General features: G+C 40.4%; 1 protein-coding gene and 1 long non-coding RNA gene across 7 annotated transcripts in view; one reads left to right on the top strand and one right to left on the bottom strand.

Annotated features, from left to right (window-relative positions):
- Positions 1-82: 82 nt before the first annotated feature.
- On the bottom strand, positions 83-11,370 carry LOC139994433 (uncharacterized). Of its 2 annotated transcripts, none has more exons than XR_011801643.1 (3): positions 10,581-11,370; positions 537-713; positions 83-409 (listed from the first exon to the last, which is right to left on the bottom strand). It is a non-coding gene; the product is annotated as an uncharacterized lncRNA (long non-coding RNA). The 2 variants fall into 2 exon arrangements; XR_011801644.1 differs by having other exon boundaries at positions 541-713.
- Positions 1,331-25,989, top strand: part of Ca-alpha1t (Ca[2+]-channel protein alpha[[1]] subunit T) — a 110,819-nt gene continuing 86,160 nt past the window's right edge. For all 5 annotated transcript variants that reach the window (XM_072017042.1, XM_072017044.1, XM_072017040.1 and 2 more), the window contains exon 1: positions 1,331-2,746. In XM_072017042.1, the coding sequence (XP_071873143.1) occupies positions 2,346-2,746 (401 nt within the window). In that variant the 5' untranslated portion in view covers positions 1,331-2,345. The remainder of the gene's footprint in view (positions 2,747-25,989) is intronic.

Here is a 25,989-nt window from a genome sequence, read left to right as displayed (position 1 = left end):
TTACTAAAAAAAAACAATTCTATATCGTTTTTGATGGTGAGAGTAGAGAAATAGCAAAACAATAAAATTTAACGAATTGTACATACAAATGTTTTTTGTTTTAATAAAATAAATGTGTATAAATAATTGCGCACGACTCATTTTCATTTCTACACCCAACGATTTAATACGGTAATGATAAATATATCATATTTACAATTAAACCATAATCATTTTACAAGTGGAGACAGCGTTCGTTTTCATATATGGGTTCTCGATTACTGACCAACTTTTGTTAGGAACGATACATAATACGATGCCTACCGCAAAATCTCGCGTTGAATTCCAACCGAAAATAGACACGGTATATAAACCACTAGAGGAAGAGAGAGATTGGTAGAGACACTAAGAGAAGAAAGCGGGAAGAAAGCTGAAATAAGAAGGATCAGATATTTACTATTAACAGCCCTATATATATATATATTTTTTTTTTTTTACATACATAATTCTTTCTACAAATAAATAATTGTATAAAAAGAGAGAAAATGCACACGTACATACAGATATACAAATATACTGATCACATTTAAATATAGCGGTAAGGTTGTAATCTGGACAGTCACTGCACGTGCACGTCTAAGTCGTTAAGATCGTTTCGGTTCATCTTCTTTAAAATTAGGCCTTGAAAGATCGTATACCGACAATGGCTCGTCAACGTCCAAGTATTTGCTTGTCTACGTAAAAAAATACGATTCATAATAAACAACGCTCTCTGTTGTCGATTGTCATTTCCGACGGCTGGAACGAATTTCTATTAATTGGTATCGAGTCTGTCACATGTACCAGCAACGTGATAAAACGCATTGTCCGAAAAGGGGAAGAAAAAAAAGAGGAGCACGCGTGGCACTTTATTGGCAGTGAAAATCAAAGCGACAAGATCTCGAGAGGAGTAGCTATAAGATCAGCTTCTCTTCTTCTGTGCTTGCCTGCGCCTCCTTGGCTGCTTCTGATTATCTCTTCCTTTCTTCTTCGCGGTTCGAGTACATTATCTACGACCACGGAGAGGTCACCGCGAACGAACCAACGAACCAACGAGGGAGAAAAGAAAAGAAAAGAGAGAGAGAGAGAGAAAGAGAGAGAGAGAGAGAGAGAGAGAGAGAGAGAGAGAGAGAGAGAGAACGAGCCGGAGAGCAGAGGGAGGAGAGTAGGAGGATCTGCTGATCTTCTCGAGGGAGGATGCAGAAGGTCGTGAAGCGGATGAGCGAGGGACGCCTAGACGGAAGGGTCGCGCATGCGTTTCGTTCCGTCGACAAGGATGTTCGACGTTTTTTTCAGTCACCGGTCGACGCTGCGCCGGGCACCGTCGACGCGCACGTTCGCCAACAGTTTGATATGGGTCGCGGTTCTTATAGGGATACAATTTCTTCAGGTAGGCCGATTCGTGGTCGTTAGTCGCGCGCGATCGAATTATCGAGTCAGAAATAGGCTAGATGCTACGTTCCCAAAGAAGGGTTGGGAAGCTGGATCGTTTTTAACGGGGCTGCCACGCGACGTACCACGCGCCACTCACGCGCTTTGCCTTTCCATCTTGCTGCCAAAAAGTGTCTCCCTCGGGACTTCGTTTCGCACACACGCACACACACAAGAACACACAGACACACACGTTTTACACGGCAGGTGGTTCTATCGCTCGGTTCCTCGGTCGTCATCTCAACGTCGTTCCTCTCTTGATCATCGTCATCGCGAAAACAAAACCTTCGATCGTTATCGTTCGAAGAAGAATCGTTGTGCCGACACTGACCGCGAGTGATCACCTTGCTTGGTAGCAGGTGAGCTACGACCTCCGTACGACGGGGCAACCGTAGGTGAGAGAGAATTGCAGGTGAGAGAAACCGGGCAAGCGCATCGCGAGGCGCACGGTTACGCACCTGGATTTCATCGTTGTCGCTACTTCAACGTAAAATGCGGCCAGTGGATGCGAGGCAGCTTCTTCGATCTCGAGACATTCGCGACGAAAAGCACGGTGCATGTTACTACCGGTAAAGCGTACGAGAAGCGCGTTCTTCGTATCGCTCGTTGTATCGGTATACCACAGGTAGCCGAAAGAACCGACCGAACTACATATCGGGTCCTCGATGTCGTTCTTACCTGTCCACCTGGCCCCGTCGTTTAGAGCAGCGACGTCTACGTTGTCGCCAGCGCAACTCAGGCAATATCTTCCCAGTGATAAATCTGCCAGCAAATCTATTTGGAATTATCCCGCGCAGACGATCTTCGCGTCAGGCTGCCGCTGAAAACGATTCGTTCCGAACGATTCGTCATCCTCGTGTCGACTGCTGGACAAGATCTAGAAGCCGGGAAGCAGCATGTCGTTGCATTATCCCCAAGGATATCGGTATCGTCCGGCTAGTAAAGCTGCCGGGGCAGGGAATGGCGAGCAAGGTTCTGACAGTGACGTTGCCCAACTCAGTGATCTCGAGGACGACGAGGACGAAGATGGGGGTGGCCAGTCGACCAATAGACGTATCGCGCATCGACGACACGAGGAGGAGGAGGAGGAAGAGGAGGAGGACGACGACGAGGACGACGAGGACGACGAGGACGACGACGATCAAGACGACGAAGAGGAAGACGAGAACGAAGAAGACGACGGGGTAGACGTGGATGGCGACGAGCTACCCTATCCTGGTTTCGTGCCGGTTGCAATGCGATACCTCGACCAGAATACACGACCGCGCAACTGGTGTCTGGCGCTCATCACTAATCCATATCCTTTTGGATCGTAACGACCACTGTCTGTCGTTTACCGAACGGTGATATCGTTATTTTTATTCCGCTTTTGCCTGTGAGAAAACCGCTTTGTCCAAGATTATTCCAGCCCGCGAGACGAAATAAGTAAGTTTCATTGCACGCTATCCGTGCTATCGTGTAACATCCGAGAACGTAGCTAGAGCTTCGTTTGGGATTTATTTTCTCCTCTGAACGAAGTCACGCGCCTAACCGAAGAATTCTTTCCCAACGAATATCACCAACGCGTCTCCATCTTTTTCCCATCGCGCTCGTAAAACATCTTTATTACGAACTTGCAACATTTCGAGGGTTCCTGCGTGTCGTTTACATTTATCGGTTACAACGTTAGCTGGTTAGCGATCGAATCGGCTTTTTCTTTTTATTTCCAATTCTTACATACTCGTTTTCCTGTATCCTTCTTTCAGGGTTCGATTAGGGTTCGACGTATAATTTCAGTGGATATTTATCACCGGGTTCCTTTACATAATTCTATCAATATGAGATGAAATGAAAAACCAGGCGTGGAAAATTATTTCAATTTTATATTGTTTATGTCGTTCGAGGGTGATAAGAGAACGAGAACCTTAGGGATTTTAATTAATATCAATCTTACGATCTATTCCTTCAACGTAGAACACAGTATTGAATTTATTTAATCGTTTCATGTTCCACGAAATTCCACGGTAAGAATTTCTAAAGTATCAGCTCGGCTTTTTCTACTACTTCGTGTATTTTCCACCGATTAAAAAGTAGCGTACGTTTTATTCCTAGATTTTTCGATTTGACGAATCTTCTCCTATTTTCTCATGGTTCGTATCTCGTGGATACATCGGCTTCGTATTCGATCATAATTAATACTCGCTAAAAAGCCAGTAGCGTTTTGTACACGAGGCGAGACGAGCCACTATATTATCATACCAATTTTATTATCGCTATAGTACGATTTATTCCGTACGCGTAATAGCACGCTAGTCCTGTTAAGCTTCGAGATAAAAGAAAATCGAAAAGCTACAACAAAGCATTAACTTTGAACATATATTCACCGTGAAGGTTTCGTTCATTCGCCGATACTGATGTTTCTGTATGTGCCGTAGTTTCTCAATGAAATATCGTCTGTGTTTTGACAGCTTCCTGTACGATTTTCCCAAATACATCGGTTTATTCGCAGTTATATCGACGGGTGATCCAAACGCGCAAATCAAACGAGGGATCGCACTTCTTTTTAACACATCCGGATGACGCTCGACCAAGAATAGAAATTATCCGATACGACAGTGTTGGCTGGGCGAAATTCGACAGCATTTCAAATTTTAAATGTACGATACAAATTCAAGTCTGCTGTTTCGTCCTATAATTAGTCATTGCATCGTACTAAACGATTTCGATATGATTATATCAATATATATATATTATTCAATATGTACATATATGTATGTCGGAGACGAAGGGACGCCGGAGCCTTTCTTTCGGAATATTTGTGAAGGTCCCCGATACTTTAGTCCAGACTTTTTATTATAGTCGTACTTAAACAATAGAACTGAGAAATAGCTGTTTACGAGTCAAGTCAACTATGATTATCCGAGATTTATGATAGTGGGCTTGGGCTCGAAGTGACATAACGGGTCGCTGAACGTAGCCACGGTCACGGGAGGGACGTGTACCTAACAGAGGTATAAAGTAATTAAATAACTTTGCTTAAAAACAGGGATTGACCCGAGGAATACGGAGAGGAGTATATAAGGGCAGTTCCACTTGGACCGAGGTGCAATCCGATAAGTTCGAGTAGCCCAGTGAACACGTACGTCGAGTTCCTAATCGCGATCGTCGTCCCGTTGACCGTGTATTCGTTATCGAACCTAAATTCATCGTCATAGACATCTCGATCATTGAATCATCGATATCACTTGTCAACGTTTGTAATACATTCCCATAAAGTATAAGACAATTATGGACAACTCGCAGCAAGACTCATCGCACGTCCCGTTTTCCAAAGACGATCCGACGTATACATAGGCATACGCGATATCACATCTAATAATTAATCCTAATTAATAGGAAAAGAAGAGTAACGTGGCGGAGAAAGCAAATGCTGCCCGCGAGAAGATCGTAGAAAATCGATTTATTCCAAATGGAACATAGGCAGCCTTTAACACTAGAACTACCGATAATTAACACGAAGGTATTTCTATCAAAACTAGTCAAAATGATTGGTCTTTAAAAATGTTATGCAGTAGATTTTTGGTATTGTTAATCCATCTTGGATGCACCATGATCTCTAAACGAGGGCTGACAAATTTATAAAATTATAGAACCAGCGGTTTTCACTGGTGTGGCATTTCTAGCGTTAGCATCTAGCGATCGGTCCGGAATTTTCCTGATATCTGATATCACCATATAACAATAAAAATTTGAAAAACGCGTGGGAAGTTGTAGAAAACGAGGAAACTGGTCAATTGGGCTTCGATAAACAGATTGCAGGACCCTTTTACACTTTGACAAGTACCAGTCATTTTGATTGGTGTTGGTATAAGTAGCCTCGATACAAAATTATTTTCAGTCTGAATACATAAAAAACAAAATAAAATTCATTGTATTATTCTCTTGCGAAAGTCGTTACATCATTGCGGAAAAAAGATATAACACGAAGTAGGAATTTTAAAATAAAATTGTAAAACCCAGTCAATTCGACTGGTGTGGTAGTTCTAGTGTTAATAATTTTACCATTTCATTAATTCAACAACTATAACCAAATATTCCTACATGAATTGCCACATAGCCAATGCACAAAGTTTTCTTCTAATTTCTAAGTCAACTAGTCTTCGGTATTCTCTACATTAGCACGCGTGGTTCTCGCAAGGAAAAAAAGAAGATACAGAGATCGAAGCGAGAATATGAGGAAAGTTAAACTCGTACATAAACTGCTAGTCTCGGTTCGGCGTACCATAGCGGTAGGAGATAGAGCGCGCGAGGTCAGACCGAAGGCGTTTTAAATAGGTCATTGATTGACCTATCCCCAGGCGAATCACAGCGTGCTTGCATGTATACGGACTACCACACGACCAACGCGTCTGTTTCTACGTATTTCTGCCTCCTTCTTCCCTCCGCAACGTTATACACGTCTTGTATACGTGTCTGTTTGTGCGCGAAATTGCGGGGTGTGCAGGACGCACGTGGTCGGCGGGCAAAGTTTAGTCAGCTAGCATCCGAGCAACAAGCGTCGCTAGAAAGATTCCCATTGTGCACGCGGACAATGGACGACTGGAACTACTGCGAATGCGGGCCAAGCATTTCGCAATTCTCCACCGCTTTTATCCCTCTCTCGTTTGCCCGTAGAAATTGAACAAACGTTCCCTTGTACCTTTTTACCTATACTCTATCCTACCCTATGTACTATATAGCCTGTCCCTTCAACGAACGCTTATCTACCAGCCCCTGGCGTCGATTTCTTCTCTCGCTCGAATCTAACGTCGTCGATGGTCACTTCCCTCCTTCCGAACCTTTCACCGCGAGCGCTCTGTTTTCTTCCATCCCTTCGCAACTGTATTTCGCGCCCATTTTTTTTTTACTCGCAATTTCTTCTCGACCTGGTTTTTTTTTGCCACGAAATTTCCTTTCTTCCTCTTTGTCGTCGTTCAATTTTCCAACGATGCCGAGGTAAAATTTCTCCGACGCAACTGAGATTCCTCTGTTTCTCGGCTAAAATTTCGTTTCTTTTTCTTCCTTGTCAGGTTTCTCTTCTATTTAGGCGAAGGTTATGCAACCTTGCGTAGAATATCGTTACGTGCAATCGGTACGGTAGGTTCCAAGATAACTTTTACAAAGACCGCAACGTTCACGGAATCTTCCTGGCGTCACTGAGATTCGTTCGAATACAGATCATACGTCGGGATACGGAGAATAGCAACAAGTTCGCGCGAGCAGAGCTAGCGCAACTGTACGAGCGAAATTACACAGATTATCCGATCGTCTCGTCTGTCAAAAAATCATGAAATCGTAAAAAGAGAGTATAATTTCACGATTTATAACTTGTCAACGTACCGATATTATTAGTCGATAAATCGTGGCGCGCAACGGCTTTCGCGTTTACTTCGACAGCGGTCTGAACAATTCGTTTCCTGATATTTTGCTCTTTGTTGCGTCGTGAATTTTATCGTCGGTTCGCGAATAAAAATCCTTCGTTCGTATACGTAGGTTAACAAAGATACACGAAAAAGTACAAGCGAGTCTCATCGTTTGCTAGGAAATTCAGACGTATTAAAGTCGTACGCACCGTCCCGGCAAAGATTGGCAAACACGTGACAGAGCCTCGCGTCTCTGCTCGTCTCACAGAGACGTGGTTTACGTTAGAATTTCAACTTCACGCGATATCATCTTGGTATAATTCCAACCTGCAAGGAGTACGAATTGGATGCAGCGACACGTCTGCTTAATCATCGCGTTATACTACTATTGTCCGATAAATGATTCAGACACGGTGTAGTCGCATCTACTTGCACGCTCGTTGACGTTTCTAAGCTTCCTGCTGCCACGGTTTTCCTCATGCTCCCGTTTGCAACCGGATGCAATGGTTCCGTTTCTATCGCTCGATCGACCTCGATCTAATTGGTCGTTTTCAAAGAAATAGGAAAATCAGTAAGATGACGCGGTCATTTATACGGATAACGCGAAGAAAAAAAGAGAAGAAGAAGAAGAAAAATCAGCCGCTAAAAGCACATCGTGGAAAGCTTATCGCTTTAACAATCTCTGAATTTTATGCTAAAGTCATTTTTATATTCGCTTGGCGAAATAAAATTGTCATTGAGCGTTTTATAAATCGTATTATCGAATCGTGCGTTAGGTCATGGTTGTAACGAACGTGCGACAGACTAACGTTCGGATGAACAGGTCCTGGCAATTAGAAACTATGCCGATTAACTCGATAAATTGGAACGCGTAGGAAAGTGACGATTACGAACGCTATTTTCGAAAATCTACTTTAGAATTTCGCATTGTTCTTGCCGTCTTGAGATAAATTAATTTCCGAAAGTGAGATCTCTATTTCCGATGTTAAATATTTTGTTATATACTTTGGACAATGTGGAATCGATTTGACATTACTTTCGATTTAGCCTACTGTTATATAACGCGCACCGTTATAAAACAGGATCGCGTGAATTTTACGTTTTGCAAGCCCCAAGCCACTTGATATATTTCGTAAGCCACGATAGGTCTGAATATATCTACTACGTCATAACGTTTAATTTTTGCGAAATATTACATCGTATATACGTCTTTCTCTCCGACCATGTTACCTGAATCATCCGCGTTCGAAGTTGAAAACCTTTTGGTCCATTACATTCGTCTCGCTTTAACAGTTTTACAAAAATTTATTAACAAGAATCGATCATCTTGGCAGTAGCCTGAAATAGTTAAAAACGCTGTTTCACGGAAGACTAGAAACATAACTTATTACACGTTGTTCGTTCGGTTCATCTTCGACTAACCAGTTAGCGATTGCTCTTTGAAAAGCGTGTGCCTAAAATGTGTGGGAAGCTGTAAGCGATGGCGAGTACAGTCGACAGTCAAACGCACGTATACGTTGCTGTTATAACATAGAATTTACCGTTTCATTTCCTAATGTTATTAACGCAATTACTTAGATTGCAATTTAAACAGCAAGTTGCAATTAGTTTTTACGCCTGACGAGTATACTCGTCGTAAGAGAAGGCATTGCCATTTCTTCGTGACGACTATACTCGCGAACTCGATCGACGCAGCACGATCGCAAAGAGACAGAAAGAGAACGAAGATGTCCGGCAGTCATCGATTAGGCAATTTCGCGGACACCGGCGATGGAGCCGGATGCGACACCCAACGAAACGATTCACGTCGGCCCCGCAACAACGCTCCGTTCTTTCGTTTCCTCCTCGTCGATATTGTCCGATCCTGGAGCCCGATGACCTCTTTTCTTCCTCTTCTTTTCGATGCGGCGCACGTCGTCAACGACGCGAGGCCGAACTCCATTACAAACGGGTGAAAAATAATCGAATGACCGAAGCGTCAACGAGGCAATCTTCGACAGCGTCGAATGCCGCCGGAAGTGGCAGTCGATCGAAACAATTTGCCCGGCCGCTTCGGCCGGCTGATTGTCTATTAAGCGTTCGGTAAATGAGATTCCAGGCATCGATGAGAAACAGCTGACAGAGGTTACCGATGGATCGTTAGATAGACGGAAGTAACAGGAATCAGCGCTGCGGATGTCTCGTTGCGACTTTCCAACGAGTCTCGACGCGGACTCGTCCTTGTTCTTCGCCTTAGATTCCCCTGGCTTCTCTGGCACCGCTCTTCTTTCGTCGCTCGTCCTTACGACGAAATTTCTCTCCCAATGGAATCACGCTAGCACGAGTATCACGCTACCAGTTACGAGTACGCGGATGCTGGAACGATCGTAGACGCAAATACAGTTCGGATGAAACTGTTCGTCCAATTTTGATTTTGATCTTGTCTCGGCCAATCGTGTAGATGAAAACCATAGTTAAGATCGATCGGTATAAATACATGATATTTATATTCTCAACAGAAAGAGAAGAGTAATTGGGGGCAGATAGAAATCGCTGGTGTTTGTATCAAGCGACGTTAAGCGTGTTTGTTCAACGTTGGTATTTTGCTACGTATTTTTAGTCGCATTTAAAAAATTCATATATGTTTCACGAGATAATATACACAGGTGTATTAAGCATTCGTTACGTACGTAAAAGGATCCAGACGTATTTCTTGTTCCAGTTTCAACTTGGCGATAATTTAATATTTTATCTCGGTTATGGCAAGAGCTAGAGAAACATCAATGCAGATGTTCAAATACTTGAGAACGATAGCGATACGTAAATTTCGTTCGTGTAAAATGCCCCCGTAAAATCGTTCCAGCCGGACGTTAATTTTATTCCACGCCAGCGAGATTCCTCCGAGTTGTTGCCGATGCGCCTACTCGCCGGAAAATCTCCTAACTCTGTGCTGCCGCGCGCTGGAATTTGTCTTCGGGCCGGAATTCCGTTCGATACGACTTTAGGAGTAAGTTCGAGGATTGCGCTATTTGCATGAAAACCATGGCAAAGTCCGAGGGCGATAGAATTCGTGGGACGAAAGAAGGCGCTTCTGCCGTGACATTTATGCTCGGTATTTATTCGTCGATCTCGCGTGGTCATGCCGCGATCGCGTGGAACGCAATGAATCATCGATAAGCATAGAAAATCCTGGAGATCGCGAGAAGAACAGCCGCAACGAAAGGAAAAGAAAGAGCGCAGGCGGCTGAATGTAAGGGTGGATTTTCACCGAGATTTAGGTCTCCAGGCTCAGCGAGCTTCGTTCGATCGATCGGTCGTATCGCGAGAACAGTGAATTCGAAAGGAGCGTGGTTCTCCGATCGGCGTCCCTGACACTTCTTCGGCTTCGTATCTCCGTGTTCTAGCGACGACTGACTAATCCTTTTCTTGGTCGTTTACAGCGGCTCAGGAAAGTATTTCAACGCTTTGCCAGAGGCAAATTTTACGCGTTGTATGAAACGTTTTGAAATTTTATTAGCAGTCTAACGAGACACCATTATCCTGATAATATTGGTCAATTTATAACGCGTATTATATAACGCGTGTTACAATTGAAACGTATCGTATATCACGTGTAATGATGTTACGTATATTATGTGTATCGTATAAAACATTTCGAAATTTCATTGGCAAATTTCATTGCAACGAGACTATTTCGCATTGTCTGAAAAATGTCTCAATTTGGAAATGATATACATTGTGTTTATTATATAAAAAGGATTATATATTTACGTATTAGAATATATCATATATTACGCGTATGTTACGTGTATTTTGCGGATCATTTTGAAATTTCGTTGTCATTGTAACGAAACACGAGTGTCACGATTATGTCGAAACCGATCTGAAAATGTACCCGGAAACTGCAAGATACTTTTATCGCAAACATATAGTCTCGTTAAATACCGTGGCTTACCAATGTAACGAATAAAATTGACCGTCTGAAATACGATGTTTCGGTGATCTCTGTGAAGCAACTTTTATATTTACTTTCAGATTCCTTTGAAACTTCACCGATACGATCATGATTTTGTTAGAGCGTCAGGGAAATTTCAAAATCTTTCATAACGCGTCTATAATTCATAGAGAGTTTCTACAAGAGCCGAGACCCTCTCGCGAGCCACTGTATCTCTCGAGATCTCCTTTCGTGTCGTTTACTCTTTCGGATCTATCGTTCACGCCTGTTCTCGATCATCGTCGCGCTTGTTGAATCTTCAACGGGTCCCGCTGTTCCATCAATCGTAATAACTTCGCTTATATTGATCTGGGCACACAGGTCATTCAATTAAAATAACACGCATGCGTTCACAGATATCGCGAAAATCGTCCGTTTGATTTTCAATGAAACGCGTGTCGCGTCGAGCATACGCGTAACACGCGTAACGTTGCGAACGATATCGCCAAATTCGCAAAATACACTGTGAGTACGTCGATCCCGAAATACAGCCGTTCGATGTTGTTGTGACACGAATGACGAGAAATCGCTCGGTCATTCCGAGAAAATGCACAATCTCTTGTAGGATCTTATACTACAACTAGTTTATTAATAATTGTTGAGGTTGAGGTGAACGCGTGGATAAATTGTGTCGAAGTGGTTATCACTTTTTTTTCTTTTTTATTTGCGTTTATTTTACAATCAATTCTCGTTAGAGGATTTTAAATAAATTTATCTGACGTGGTACTATCACATGATTAATAAGTATTTATAGTATGTTTGATCCTATTTGAATCTAGTGCCTAGGTCTAAGGTGTAACGTCTTTTTAGCCTGCGGATCTGTTCCGACGTGTCGAGTAGTTGAGTAATTAGAGGGTTTAGGTGGTTGTTAACTCTTGTGCTGTGTCTATTGCTGAATTTGGATAATTCTTCTTCGACTGTGGGTATCTCGAGGTCGTGATGTATCGTTTCGTTGGTGACGTACCAAGGTGCATCTATCAGGGATCTTAAGGTTTTCGATTGCAATCGTTGGAGAATTTCTATGTTGGAATTACTCGCTGTTCCCCATAGTTGGATTCCATAGGTCCAAACAGGTTTTAATATAGCTTTGTATAGTGTAATTTTACTTTGCGTGTTTAAGTTGGAACGTCGGCCGATGAGCTGGTGGAATTTTTTAAATTTTGCTTTGAGTCGTTTGGATTTATCTAAGATATGTTGTTTCCATGTCAATCTTCTGCCCAGAGTCATGCCCAGATATCTGACTGACTCTTTATCTGGAATAGGTATATCGTTTATCGTCACCTGTGGGCAAGTTCGTTTTCGTAGCGTGAAAATCATGTGACTGGATTTGTTTTCGTTGACTTTGAAGCGCCATTTATGGAATCACTTTTCCATAGAGTCGAGACCTCGCTGGAGAGTAGAGGAGACAATTGTCGGGTCTGAGTGCGAGGCTAATAAGGCTGTATCGTCAGCAAATGTCGCTGTGGTTATATCTGTCGAAGTTGGTAAGTCTGTAGGTGTTGAAGAGCAGAGGTCCGAGGACACTGCCTTGGGGTATGCCAGCTTCTATGGGAAATGTTGAGGCTATAGCGTCTAAGAGTTTTACCATGAATTGTCTATTGGTTAGCACTTGTAAAAAAGGAAAAACTCTACATGATCTGTTAAGTCTTCTCGTAGTATTCTTTAGTAATAAATCAATTCGAATGGTAAAGAGAAAGGCATCGACGAAATTAAGCTTCAAATATTTACAAAGAGATAATTGTATGTATTTGGTAATGTAGAGTTTTAGGGAGGGTGTTGAAGTGTTCATCACTTCTACGAAAACTCTGCATCTGGTTTTTAGTTTTCTCAAGCACTGAAGCTATCGACAGCGCACAGACAAAAGACTGCGTCGAAGGCAGATCATAAACAGTAGATAGGCGACGATGGTTTGATGGTTTGTTTGTTGACGATGTAAAGTAGAAAATATATTTTAATACAGAACTGTAAATACAAGTAGGAATACAATTTGAGCTGGTCCAGATCCGCACGCTAGCAGTGTTATCCTATGACTGAAAGCCCTGAACCCATCGTCGTCTGTCTACCGTTTATGGTCTGCCTTCGTCCCAGTCTTTTGTCTATGCGCTGTCGATGGCATCGGTGCTTGAGAAAACTAAAAAGATCAGATGTAGAGTTTTCTTAGAAGTGATGACTACTTCAACGATAATAATGGATTGTACAGATGTTGATTAAACAGGAAACGTTGGTTGTTCAACGTGAACTAAATACAACAACGTGCTATAATTAAGACAACTGGATAGTTAATTCGCAACTCTCGTCACCACGGATCCAACGCTCTCTCTCACGCGGATCACACTCCCTCGATAACGCAATTCGCACTCTCTGACTTCTCAACTAGCACTCTCCGGCTTCTCCACTGACACTGTTAATTCGTCTATGTCCCTTAGCATCCCTTTGTCTTTTGTCTTAGCTCCACCACGCACGTGTTCCGCAATCGCTCGTGGCCAGGGTCATGTAGGCCCTTTCCACGAAACTATTCGATCGAAGGACCAACGACAAATTGATGGGCCTGTCGGCACCTCGGCTTCCTCGCGACACTGTTTATGATTCACCCGATATCTCTTTTGTCCACGATACTACGCTATTATTGGGAATATGAAATTTGGTCATATTAGTGAACGAAAATCGATGGAAAATATGAAACGTCGAGACTCGTTTATCTTAGTCGCTTGAAGGAAACCGCGTGTATTTCAATTTTTACTTAAAATTTAACTCAACATCTTCTAAAACTTAACATCTTCCATATACGCTAATACAAATTTCGTGTATAGAAGATCGATATCCCTGATACCCGTTACGTAAGAAAGAAACTATTTCTTAATGGAACTAGCTTTTCTTTATGCGCTGCTCTTGTCGTTGATCCGGGATTGATAACAGGGGAGGGAAGACAGGCAGCCTTGAAACATCAATTTCTTGCCGTGTACAGGAGACGTTGTATCCGGGTTATATCCTGCAGGTCGATCAAAGCCGCCACTCGATTCGTTTATTCCGTGCACGAGTCTTATCGGCTCGCGTATCCACGGGATCACGTTAGATAAAGACACTGGCCTGAATGTTTGCGGGCGCGAAAGATAAAAGTTATCGGCGTTCTTGCTGCAGCAGAAAGTGTTACAAATCCAGCGCGTTCCCCTCTCTGTGTTAACGGCTCACGAACCTATAAAACATCGGTATTATCGGGAAAAGGGTAGAAAGAACATCCTCCGAGATACCGTTGCTCTTGTCAATTTTTCATCGACGAGCCAGTAGCACGCGCCTTGTGTTTCCTAACTGTAAAAACTGGCTGAAACTTTCAATTCTTATGCGTTTACGCTTTCCAACGTTTTTAGACGAAGACTACACGAAGAGGAAGAACACGAGAAGTCACATTCTTCTTTGGTCTTAAGATTCAGAATAGTTTCTAGATCTTAAACTTTTACGACCACCTGGACGATACACCCGCGTTTCTTCGAGTTTCGAAGCGACCTGGAATATTCACAAAACGATGGAACAAAGTACAACGCATCGATAACGCTACTCCCAAGAATTACAAATGTGATATCTAATCATCGTGAAAGTTTAAAATCTAATATACCTAGGAATATGCGTTCCAAGCTTCGGGGTAGTTCTACATTCATGAAACACAGTGGTATTTTCTAGTAGGTGAATTTCTGACACGGACAAATCGTCCGTTTGGTTAAGACAGCTGTTGTTGCTGATAGTCTGATTCCAAGTAGGAAGAAAATTATATTTGATTCGATAAAGATTCGTAACACGTTGGAAGCGCGTACGTGAGCGCAATAGAACATTTGCGCGTGTCCGTCGTTATCGTTTCGTTTGGTTAGTTGGCAATTGAATGGAAGAAGCGAAAATTAGTTCGACGCATGGACGCGTATATTCGCAATTATTCCAGATCACAAATTATATTTAATGATCGAACTTTCTCCTTTTTTTTATACATCGTTCATTACGTTCTCTAACGATACTATCTTTCGATGATTCTTCCGATAAAAATAATATTAATAAATAATAAAAATTCCGACTATCCGGTTTATTTTATATTCTGTCAATGAGAATATTCAACAGATTTTTTCGCGTAGAAAATGTGTTAGAATTTAATCTTGAAATTAAGATTAATAATCCGTGGAAGACGCAATCTTTATGTTGAAATAATATTCAGTGATGTTTATTAAACAGAACTACAGAACCTGATGTATACAAGCGAGTGATAAATTAACAACGTATGGAAGAATTGTTGATTGTTGGCCAGTTACTCTCAGAATAGCCTCAGGGGTGACCCATGATCCCTTAAATACTTTGAACCCCACTCTCTATACAGTAATGAGTATGACCTGTGTAAGTGTTCTGTTCAAATGCCTGTGTGGGTGCCTGTGTAAGTGATGCGTGAAATATCGTTGTATTCCAACAAAATAAAAAATTCCACTTTAAAAGCACGATAATGGAAATTGTTCATTTGGTCGTCGTTCGTTTCTTCGTTCAGAAAGACACGCGTGGCCAATAGTTTTAAACTCTTGAAACGAACTTTACTCGCCTGCGTTCCAGCGCGATCTGATAATTTTAATTTCCAAAATGTAAATGCAAAGCCACGATTTTTACGATCTTAACAGTCCTTTCGCAATTGATGTCGAAAGTATCGACTTTTCGTATCTTCGGTTCGTAATGGGAGCGCGTTTATCGATCGTCAACGGATAGCACGAAGAAACACGTCTTCTTTTGCCTTATTTTATTTTGCGCATTGAAATCACGCGAAATGCTTTTGATATTTGGCGGCGAACAACGAGACGGAATGCAACGATATGTTTTATCCGCATCTGCATCATTAGGATCACAGCGACGATGATAGTAACATGGTGATCGCGTGCGTGATCAATCGTTGCACCTACTGCGACGAATAAAAAAATATAATTATCTGAAGAGCTCTTTATTGATATGGATGGTGCCATTTGTTGAATCGCGCGATCGCTTGAAATTCGCTTATCTATTTTTCCTTCTTTTGTCGTATTTCGCTTTAACGAATCAGCTGGCCTTTTGTTCTTATTTTGATTTTAACAATACGTCCATCCGAATGCGTTATTAGCGTCAATATTGGCCTATAGAGATTTCGACTCGCTTGTTAAAAATTCAATTTAGTCGACTTCCTTTCTGCTCGTAATTCTTCCGATGAAAAGAAGATATATTCCGGGGGCTATAGGTTTTAAATGTTTGAATATTTCTGCGAGTTAACATCGAGACGACGACGTTTACGATTTTATTTCCAGTTATTTCTGGTTATTAATCGTTGTGGTGTATCGTTTTCGATCTACAAGCAGCTAGATTCCTCGCCTTAACGAATATCACGAAGCGAACGTTGCAGACAACGAAACTGTTAGCCTTCGATAAGTAGGTCAAGTAACAAGTGCAGTTACGTTTAATTTGTACAATAAAAATAATTAGCGAGGGTATCGCTAGTATCGCGAGAAAACGAATCTCTTCGTTGATCGACCTTAAAATGAAAATCATGCAGGGTGTATTTTTGCAGCTGATATTTGCAGAATGATTTATGGAATATCGTGAACGTACGATGATACGAATAAATTTACTCGATGGTTCTTCGCACGTTTAATAATCGTAGAAATTATCGATATTTTAAGAATACTTTAATCAGGAGATTTGACGAAGGAAAGCAAAGTCGACTGTATTAAGAGTCGATGGAGATTCTAACGAGACGTAGTTTGAAAATTCGCGATTGTAACGGCATTGTTTCTTAAGCTTAACGCGAAGCGTTCTCTAAAAATAATTCCCAAGGTCGAGGAATTAATTAAATCCAATCCGCCAACGAAGACAATAAACGAAAATTTCGCGATCGTGAAAATCATCGTCTACCACGGAAACGTGTCATAAGTTACAATATATTTAGTTTAGGATATTTTCAGCGTGGAATTTTGTTTTAAACAGTGCAAGCATCCAGAGATATTAATCCATTTCGAAAATATTCCAGTTACTAAATATAGCACGTCCATTTAGGATCTGTTAAAAATAGATAAAAAAGAGCGTGGAAAGCCTAAAATAACAGAGGCGACGAGCTTCCGATATTTTAGAATTCCAAGCAATTATTTTGAAAGGATGATGACAATTTACGTTCTCACATTCGATCTAGAACAAAAAAAAAAAAAAAAAGAAAAAATAGAAGAAAAGAAAAATAAAAATACACGAGAAGGAAAGAACCACAGAGAGCAAACAGTAGATAACGCAGGCTAACTATAGGATTTACCGTTTTGTCCTCGTGATTGACACCTCAATTAAAACTTTCCTGGAATCAAGTGCCTTTCACCCTCGCAACGCCGATAATCACGCTACCGGCCACCGCCAAGTGCTCAACATTTCAAAATCCCGCATTTCTCGCGTTCAAATTTCAATTCCACCCGCCAGAGGAAACTCACAAACTCGTTATACGTGTACGTTTTATATTAAATATGCGATGTGCGCATCTTCAAATTGCTTCGAAATTTAATCAGTATAATCGTCATGGGATTCATCGTTGCGATAATGGAATATCAATATGTTTCGTACGGCAGATGGACACATATAATAATAATAATAATAATAGTAATAATAATAATAATGCTTCATCGTATATCAGACTTTGCGTCTATTACGAGAAAGTTCTTTGACATGGCGAACTGGTTAACATATGAACGATATGTAACAATAATACGAAAGTAATATATTAATTAATATATCATTTTAATTAATACATAGAATATTAGTAGGTCGTTATACAATGCATTTTATAGAATACGTAGAGTACATACATTCTCAGATTGATTTGTTTGATCGATACAATTATGGCAGCGTGTTTGGTTACGATGCTAATGAAATTTCCAAATGTTTCATTCAATGCATATAATATGTATAATATGTTGGCTTGAAATTTTACCAATGCTATCATGGCAGTCGTGTCCCATTACGATACCAATGAAATTTCAAAATCGTTCACTCGATGCGCATACTCTATACGAAATATATAGCACGTTTGAACACGTCGATTACAAAACGGATTATACGATACACGTTGTAATATGTACGATAACCATGTTATCGCGACAGTCGCGTCTCTGTACGTTGCCAACGAAATGTTCAAAATGTTTCTTACGATGCACGTAATACCATCGCCAAAGGTATGCGATAGTTGCTTCGATCGTTATAGAATCATCCTGGGCAGTGACGTAAGAGACAAGTGGAAATGGTGTTTTAGCCGCGTGGCATCAATACCACGAAATAAATAAAATAAAATAAAATAATTCGCGCGCGTTTCACGGGCCACCGTATATAACTATATTATAAGCGTATTAATAATAATTCTCTTGTGGCGGAACATTATTGGTGGACGAGTGGAATCGCGCTCGATAATCGTGCATCTCGTGACCTAGAAGACCGACGAGACTCTCGGCTGTTCTCTCGCACGTTCGCGGAAGCTGCGTGACTAAATTTACTTTTCCTCCGCCTCTGCTGAAACGCGGAATAATTCATCGTGTACACACGCTCAATCATAAATAGCGTATGGAATCCTGGCTTCGTTATTTTTTCGCCTGTAGGCAATGCACGGACGGTTTGAGCCGTAGTGTACGTGGCTTGAAACGCTTCCGTCCGAATTTCACCGTGAGCAGACCTTCGCATTCAGAATCGTGGCGCGTACCTTTGTGCCAGTTTATTCTTCGTCCGCCACCGGGTCTCTTGTGTCCTGGCACAAAGAGACACACAGAGATGCTTCGAAGCAAACTGTTGCTCGTGTTTTTGCCCGAGCGGGCAGACGCGACGCGAACCAACATCGCCACCGTTGCGAAAAACCTCCAGGTTCCGCTTCCACCTATTCTTTTTTTCTTTCCCCTTTTTTGCATCGGCGGCGCGAGCCGCGCCGCGGCAAGATTCGACGGTTACACCGGAGGAGAGAGCCTGGCGGAGGCCAGCCGTTTATTGATCGGACACACTCCGTATGTTTGTGGAAAGTAGATAACGCGGCAGCTTTCTCGCGATTTGTCCGAGGAAACGTCTCGTCCAGTTCTGCCATTGCCAGACCTCCGCGACAATTTCCATCCTACACGCGCATCGTCCAATCTTTCGCACTTCCAGATGCTTTAAGTCGTTCGTTTCCGTCTATGAGATATTTAGGCTACGAGTTTCTCGCCGTTCTGCCTGTCGGAGATGTCTCGCGCGTCTTCTTGTCAGCTTTCAAACGTATGAATTTTCTAAATAGATTCGAGTTAGCTTAATGTTAGGTAAATCGATAACTCTATACGCAGGAGAGATTTTCAGGGGATCTTCGATCCGAGTGACGCTCTACGCTGAAAAAGACGCGTTTTAATTTAACGCGCTTGAAGAAGGGAAGAATCTGCCGAAAACCTGATAAATAGGCAACGTTTTACAAAAAACCAAAGGTATTTCCGGTGTGCGATATTTTAATATCTTCGATACTTGGTCGATATTTCGAAAATTATGAATAGCGAAACGAATAAAAATTCTTCAAGTATGCTAATGTACACGCGAAAGAGTAAGAGCGATAATTATGAATAAGACGGAGGAAAGTGACACAAAAATTGTTTATTTGTATTAATAGACACTCCATACATTGTGTATTATATTTACGAAGAGTATGGACAATGCATGGTAGTAGTAGTAGTAGTAGTAGTAGTAGTAGTAGTATAGGCAAAAGTTGATCAAAGATATATCATAGTTCGTTGTAGTATCCGAATAAGGCAAGTACAAGAGAAGATTAAAGTGTTTGGAAGACAGAACAAGTGTGACTTTTCCCTAAATAAATATTCTAACTTTTTCACTCGGATTTAAGGTGACTACCAATACGCAACTTCTCTCGCGGCGCGAAACTAACTTTTAACTTTGAAAGACTGTTATTTCGTTACTTTCTTTACTTTCTTTTGTTTCTGCTCAACTTAAATTGATCTTCTCCTGAATTCTATAAACTTGACGATCATCCTTGTACAATAGCATTCCTATCGCAATGCTATTCTTCGATTTCTCGAGACTAAAAAATAAAAAATAAAATGCTGACACTTTCGAAAAAGCAGGCGTGCTATTTCGTAATTACAATGTACAGATGAAATACGAGGATCGACGTTGTGGAAGATTTGAGGACCGTTTACAGGGCTATTAATGATTTCATAAATGAATAATATACAAGAAGAAGCTGCGAGCTTTTGTAAAGAAACAGATGTTTGAAAGCTGCATACATCAAAGGTTGGTAATTCTGACCGTACTTAGCTATACGATGTCCAGTTGTAAAGGCAGTGTAGCTACTTCAGAAAGCGTTGCGCCTTCTTCAAAAGGCACGGACGTCGCGTTTTGAAAGTAAAGTCTATTTAGTCGTTAAAAAATTAATTAACAGAGCCGAAGAAATATATTAAAGAAGTACACGTTAGTCAGTGTACCTAATATACTTTTAAAACATCTTCTAAAGTACGTACGTTTTTAGCTAACTTCGTTCCATCGATTAATCTTTGATAGTAAGTTTGTTACGAAAGCTTGAATCTAAAAAGCTCTCTTATAAATATTCTCCAACAAATTTTTCAATTCCAACAATTTTCATCTTTCTTCGTTTCAATCTACTTTTTTTTAAAACTTGTGCTTTATGAATTTCCAACGTTGTAACGATTTTGCGTGTCTTTTTGCAGACCATCAGATCGATCACTTCGGTAACTACGCTATTTTGAAAAATTCGTCTGGCAACAAGAATTATCCTAAATGCAAACAACTTGTCTTTTTATAATATCACGAGGTCTAGTTTCTTCCTATTAGTGACTTCTGTCGCGTCTCTCGAATCTGAAACGACACACCCCTGAACTCGAGGGTGGTAGGGTGGAGTTCCCCAGTCGAAGACTATCGGAAATTGCTAGTGGCCGGGTCATAAATTTAGACAAGGATCTGAAGGACGTGCGCGTGTAAGGGTTCGTACGTAAAACTAATCGCACGATTCGATTATCCAACTCTTGGTGCGGACGTGTGCATTTTATTGCGCCGTGACGAGGGAGCTTCGTGTGCCAACGTCTCTCCGCTTTGTGCGAATAGGTTCGCCATCTGTTTTCTCCGACGATTAATTTGTTACATTTAAAAGTTCGCGTCCTGATCAGCTTTAAAGCGGTGTAAATCGGGGCTATCGTTTTCAAATTCGATAAAAGATAACGGCGAAAGTAAGCAGAGCCTCGCGTGACGACGGCGATCGATTTTCTAAACGGAACCGCGCGCATCTGCGTGCAGAATTCTCGCAATTTGTCAGAAATTTGTCTTTTACGATCATCGTGAAATATATACTTGCGCTAAATATCTTGTAGCTTCTGCGTATATTGCCGGATTTCCTTCAAATTTTACCACTATGACGTTGATATCCTCCGAGTCTTATTATAGTGGCAGCGAAATTTCAAAATCTTTTATATAACACGTACAATGTATACGTTATATAATACTTCGTAAAACCCACTCTCCTAAGCTACCATTATACATCCATATACAGCGATACAGCGAGCGTACATCATCAAGGAGCGAAATTTATTCGAAAACTCTTACCTGTACCTACACTCCTCGTCGAAGAGTCCATGTGAACTATCTTTAATTTTTAAGAAACATTTTCTAAGAAATTGCGTATTACTTTACAACTTCTTCTTATTACTTTCGATATTTTAGCTACCGATAAACGTTGCTGTTTTAGTTCAACAATTTGCTTTTTTTCAGACACGTTTAATTTTTTTTCTCACATACTTACAAATTTATATAACATTGTACTGTAATCTTTACTCGTTGATAGATCATCAACTACCGAGTAATTTCTAAACATATTAAAATTTGTTCCTGTTACACACTGAACCTCGTAATATTTGTAATTATTTCCAACGAACCGCGTATCCTCAGCTCATAATATTTTGATATTATACAGTCGAAAAACTTTACACGCGTCATGGGGAAATTAAAGATAGCTCGCATGGGCTATCTCTTTGACGAGGAGTGTACGTACGGATAAATGGAAAATTGATGGAAGAAAGATACAAAGTATAAGCAGGCACAGGCCAATAGTAAATAGCAAAGTCGATATTACACGAATCTCGTTTCGTAAGGTGTATCGTAAGGTGTACCGACTCTTCATGTAATACAAGACAGAAGCGTGAAGAGCACGCGAGAACTTGAACCGAGGCACACGTTAATTGTCATTAGCATCGAAGGGTGGGTTGGTTGATCGAATTCTATATATAAATTGTACGTGGGTTGCACGTAGAAGTTTCCAGTTTGGCGTGTTTGGCGATGGTAACGGTCGGTTGCCGATCTTTCAATGAAGCTTTACATAACACTATCATTGCCTACGAGACGTATTCCTCTCTCTGACGTACAGTTCTACCGGAGGAGACTCGTACTCGATCAATTTTTCGATGATAAATATGCAGACATAAATCGCGTTGACCTACGAATTATTTAGCTTCGCTGTGAATTCCCGCGGCATTTATTTTCCAAGCAGCAGAACGAATAGCTCGCTGCCTGTATAACGCGTCGGATCTAATTCGTTTGATGTATGTCCGTGAAAATGAGAGCCGGGAAGCTTCTGCCTGTTCCTACAATAGCGCGGCCTATTGGAAATTTATGTTTGGAATTCTATCACCTTCCCATCAACGTCAGATCCAGTTCTAACGTTAGCCCGCCTGAAGTATGAAGGGATCCACCTTCTTCGACTGGCTTTTCCATAATACTTCATGCTCAATTTACGCCAATTTATCACATTCGCTGATAGAACACGCGACTTGCGAGTTTCTTTTTTTCTTTTTCGTTGGCAACGTCCGTACTTTCGATAAATTTTTCTAGGAAAAAGAAAAAATTACCGGTCGCATTCTTCTCTTCGTTACGGACGTCTTTGACTTGATAATTTCTGTTTTCGACGCGTCGTCGATTTTTCTTCTTTTTTCGCCGCGTTTGTTTCTTTCTTATTTTCTTAATATTGAGTCATCTTGTCGGAACATACGAAACGAATGACGCAACGGTTGCGTCAACAACATTATTCACGGGGCCCTCGTGCACAATGATTTACTAACTAATAATAGTAACGAACTGGTAAATGTCAAGTTATAAACTCGTGCCGTATGATTTTACCATTTTCTTCTTACTACTTCATCATACAATACAATCGGCTTTGTTTGCCTAAAAAATGTCTAAAAATTCACTCGTCGAATTCCATTTGTTTCGCGATCAATTTTTACAGCGGTTAATTATTTTACACTCGTCGGTGATAAACGAGCGGCTACCGAGATAAAGTTAAATTCAATTTCGATTAAAGGAAGTTCGCGTAAATTATTTCAATGGATTTATTTCATACGGCTTAAATCGTTGGGACAATTTTGATGCGAATTCTACAGACGGTAATTAAACGGTATTAAGAACAGAGATTTCGCTAATCTACGAATTAATCGTACGCGATCAATTTAACACCTACTTTAACCTATGATCGCGCGATCTTGACTCGAGTCGATGCTTCATGCTAATAGATCGTGTAATAGTCTGCCTTTTCCTTTTCTCTCAAACGTAACACGCATACGATTATATGAAAATAGCAATTAATTGAACAATCAGATTTTTCACGAAACAGTAGAATGTTTCTGTACTTTGTATGTTATTTTAATAAAAAAAAAAAAAAAAGGAAAAGAAGATAGAGAAGATGCATTAAAAATAATTATCGCCATGTGTAAAGAATATGCTTGTCCATGTATCGAATTTTCTCACACAGATAAATAAAATAAAGAAGGAAAAGGAGAAAAAGATTTGCCTGCCTTGCGAGAAACCATTAATTTCAGATTTATACGACAATTTCTGAATAATTTATTCGAATAAAAGCATCATCTATGATTCACACGGCTGTATCTATAAGCGTCGACAACGTTATAGTAAATATCCAGCTGTTTTTAAGGCGTAAATGAATAACAGTGGCGAAGAAAGATCCGTTTCTTGCACAATAGTAATAATTAAAATATTACTTTAAAGCATGTTGAATAAATAAAAATCCTTCGTAACGCTAGGATCTTAAGTGGCTAATAATTCAAAGATAATCTCTTAAGCATAATATATCATTAACATAAGAAACTTCAGCTCTTTCAGCGTGTCGTAAAATTTCTATTAAAAATACATCGTCCCGTTTACACTTGGAACGATTAAAACGAAGCAAATTCGGCTTTGTTAATCTTGCCGCGTAAAGGAATATTTTATTGAGAAACAAGCCGGTTAATGTGCAAAAAGATACCATTCACATACCACGTAATTCCGCCGTCTTTTAACATACGAATCAACAAAAGTGGAAAAATATTCTTCCATCATGCGACACGCTTAATTCCGGACGCTACTTATTTCGCAAACGCCTTGTGCAAATGAAGATTTTCTACCGCGTTTAATTTGTTAACCCTTGGAATTCGACAACTTCAACATTGCAAGCTAATGTACTTGTGCAGGAAGATTCAGAATTATCTGCAACGAGATAATTCGCTCGCGTTTCTACGAATACGAAAATAAAAATATATCTTAACGCTTAATAAAAACAGCAGGCGAATTACAAAAGCGAAGAGCATGTGAAAAGACTGCGCTACTTTGTACAGAGCGTAATGAGAATTGGAGCAATTTGCCTGCAGTATTAAAGATAACGCATCTTCATTTAGGACAATGCTGATTACTGGTAATAAGAATAAGATTCAAAAGGATCGTATTATACGTAGCACCGATTAACAGTACATCCAAGTTAGGTTGCTGCTTATATATCTACTCGTATGTATTATGTTAGGTCGTTGGAAAAGTTTCTTTCGTTTTATAAGAAAATAATAGACGCACGATGTTTCTTGTTTTATATTAGTTTATTGAATTATGCACGAACGTAATAATAGAAACAGAACGAAAAGGATCATGCCTAAGTCGATAAAATAATATAAAACAGAAATTATTGTTATGAAACGAAAGAAACTGTTCGGACGACCTAATATTATCACATCATTACGCGCAACTCGATTATTAGTGTTGAAGTGGTCACCACTTCTATGAAAATTCTACATCTGATCTTTTAGTTTTCTCAAGCACTGAAGCCATCGACAGCGTATAGACAAAAGACTGGGACTAAGGCTAACCATAAACGGTAGACAGGCGACGATGGCTTCGGGGCTTTCAGTCATAGGGTAACACTACTAGTGTGAGGATCTGGACCAGCTCAAATTATATTCCTATTTGTATTTACACTTTTGTATTAAAATATATTTTCTACCCTACAGTTTATCCACGCGTTCCTTTGTTCATACATCTAATAACCTCAACAATTAGCAAAAGTTGTAACGAAAGCCTGACGCAAGAGTAACGTTAAAAGTAGAATAATATTGTGCAAGGATCGTTATCATCAGAATATATGTGATAACCGAATATTGTTTTTTTCTTTTATTTGGAAGTAGTTTACAATCAATTCTCATTGAGAATTATAAGTAAATTATTCTGCCGTGGTACTATAACGTGAATAATAAATGATTATTATAGGTTTGATTCTAGTTTCTAGATTCTAGTGTAACTAGATTCTAGTAGTAACTAGATTCTAGTGAATCTAATGTTTAAATCTACAGGGTAATGTCTTTTTAACCTGCGGATCTGATCCGTCGTGTCAAGTAATTGAGTAACTAGTGGGTTTTGGTGGTTGTTAATTCTTATGTTATATCTTGTTGAGAATTTTGGATCTTAATTGCATAAATAATGGTATAGGAACACTAAATTTACACTTAGAATTTATATTAGAATAGTTCTATATTTATTTGATAAACGATTTCAAAGATATTCATCGATACTCACTTGCACGCGTCTCACCTTCCTCCATACCAGACTGTTAACCGAACAGTTTATATTCCTTTGTTTTCGAAACGCCGTGCACACACATACCTCCATACACTCGTATTCACATACATGTATCACTACTACGCGGTTAATCTAGTCTAGCACATACAATTATGCATATCTCAACATATCTATTACTGAATTTGGATATTTCTTCTTTAACTGCAGGTATCTCAAGGTCGCCGTGTATTGTTTCGTTGGTAACATACCAAGGTGCATCTATTAAGGATCTTAGAGTTTTTCATTGGAATCGTTGAAGAATTTCCATGTTGGAAT

Source organism: Bombus fervidus, chromosome 14, assembly GCF_041682495.2.
Source record: "Bombus fervidus isolate BK054 chromosome 14, iyBomFerv1, whole genome shotgun sequence".
NCBI lineage: Eukaryota > Metazoa > Arthropoda > Insecta > Hymenoptera > Apidae > Bombus > Bombus fervidus.
This window is presented reverse-complemented; position numbering and strand designations above follow the sequence as displayed.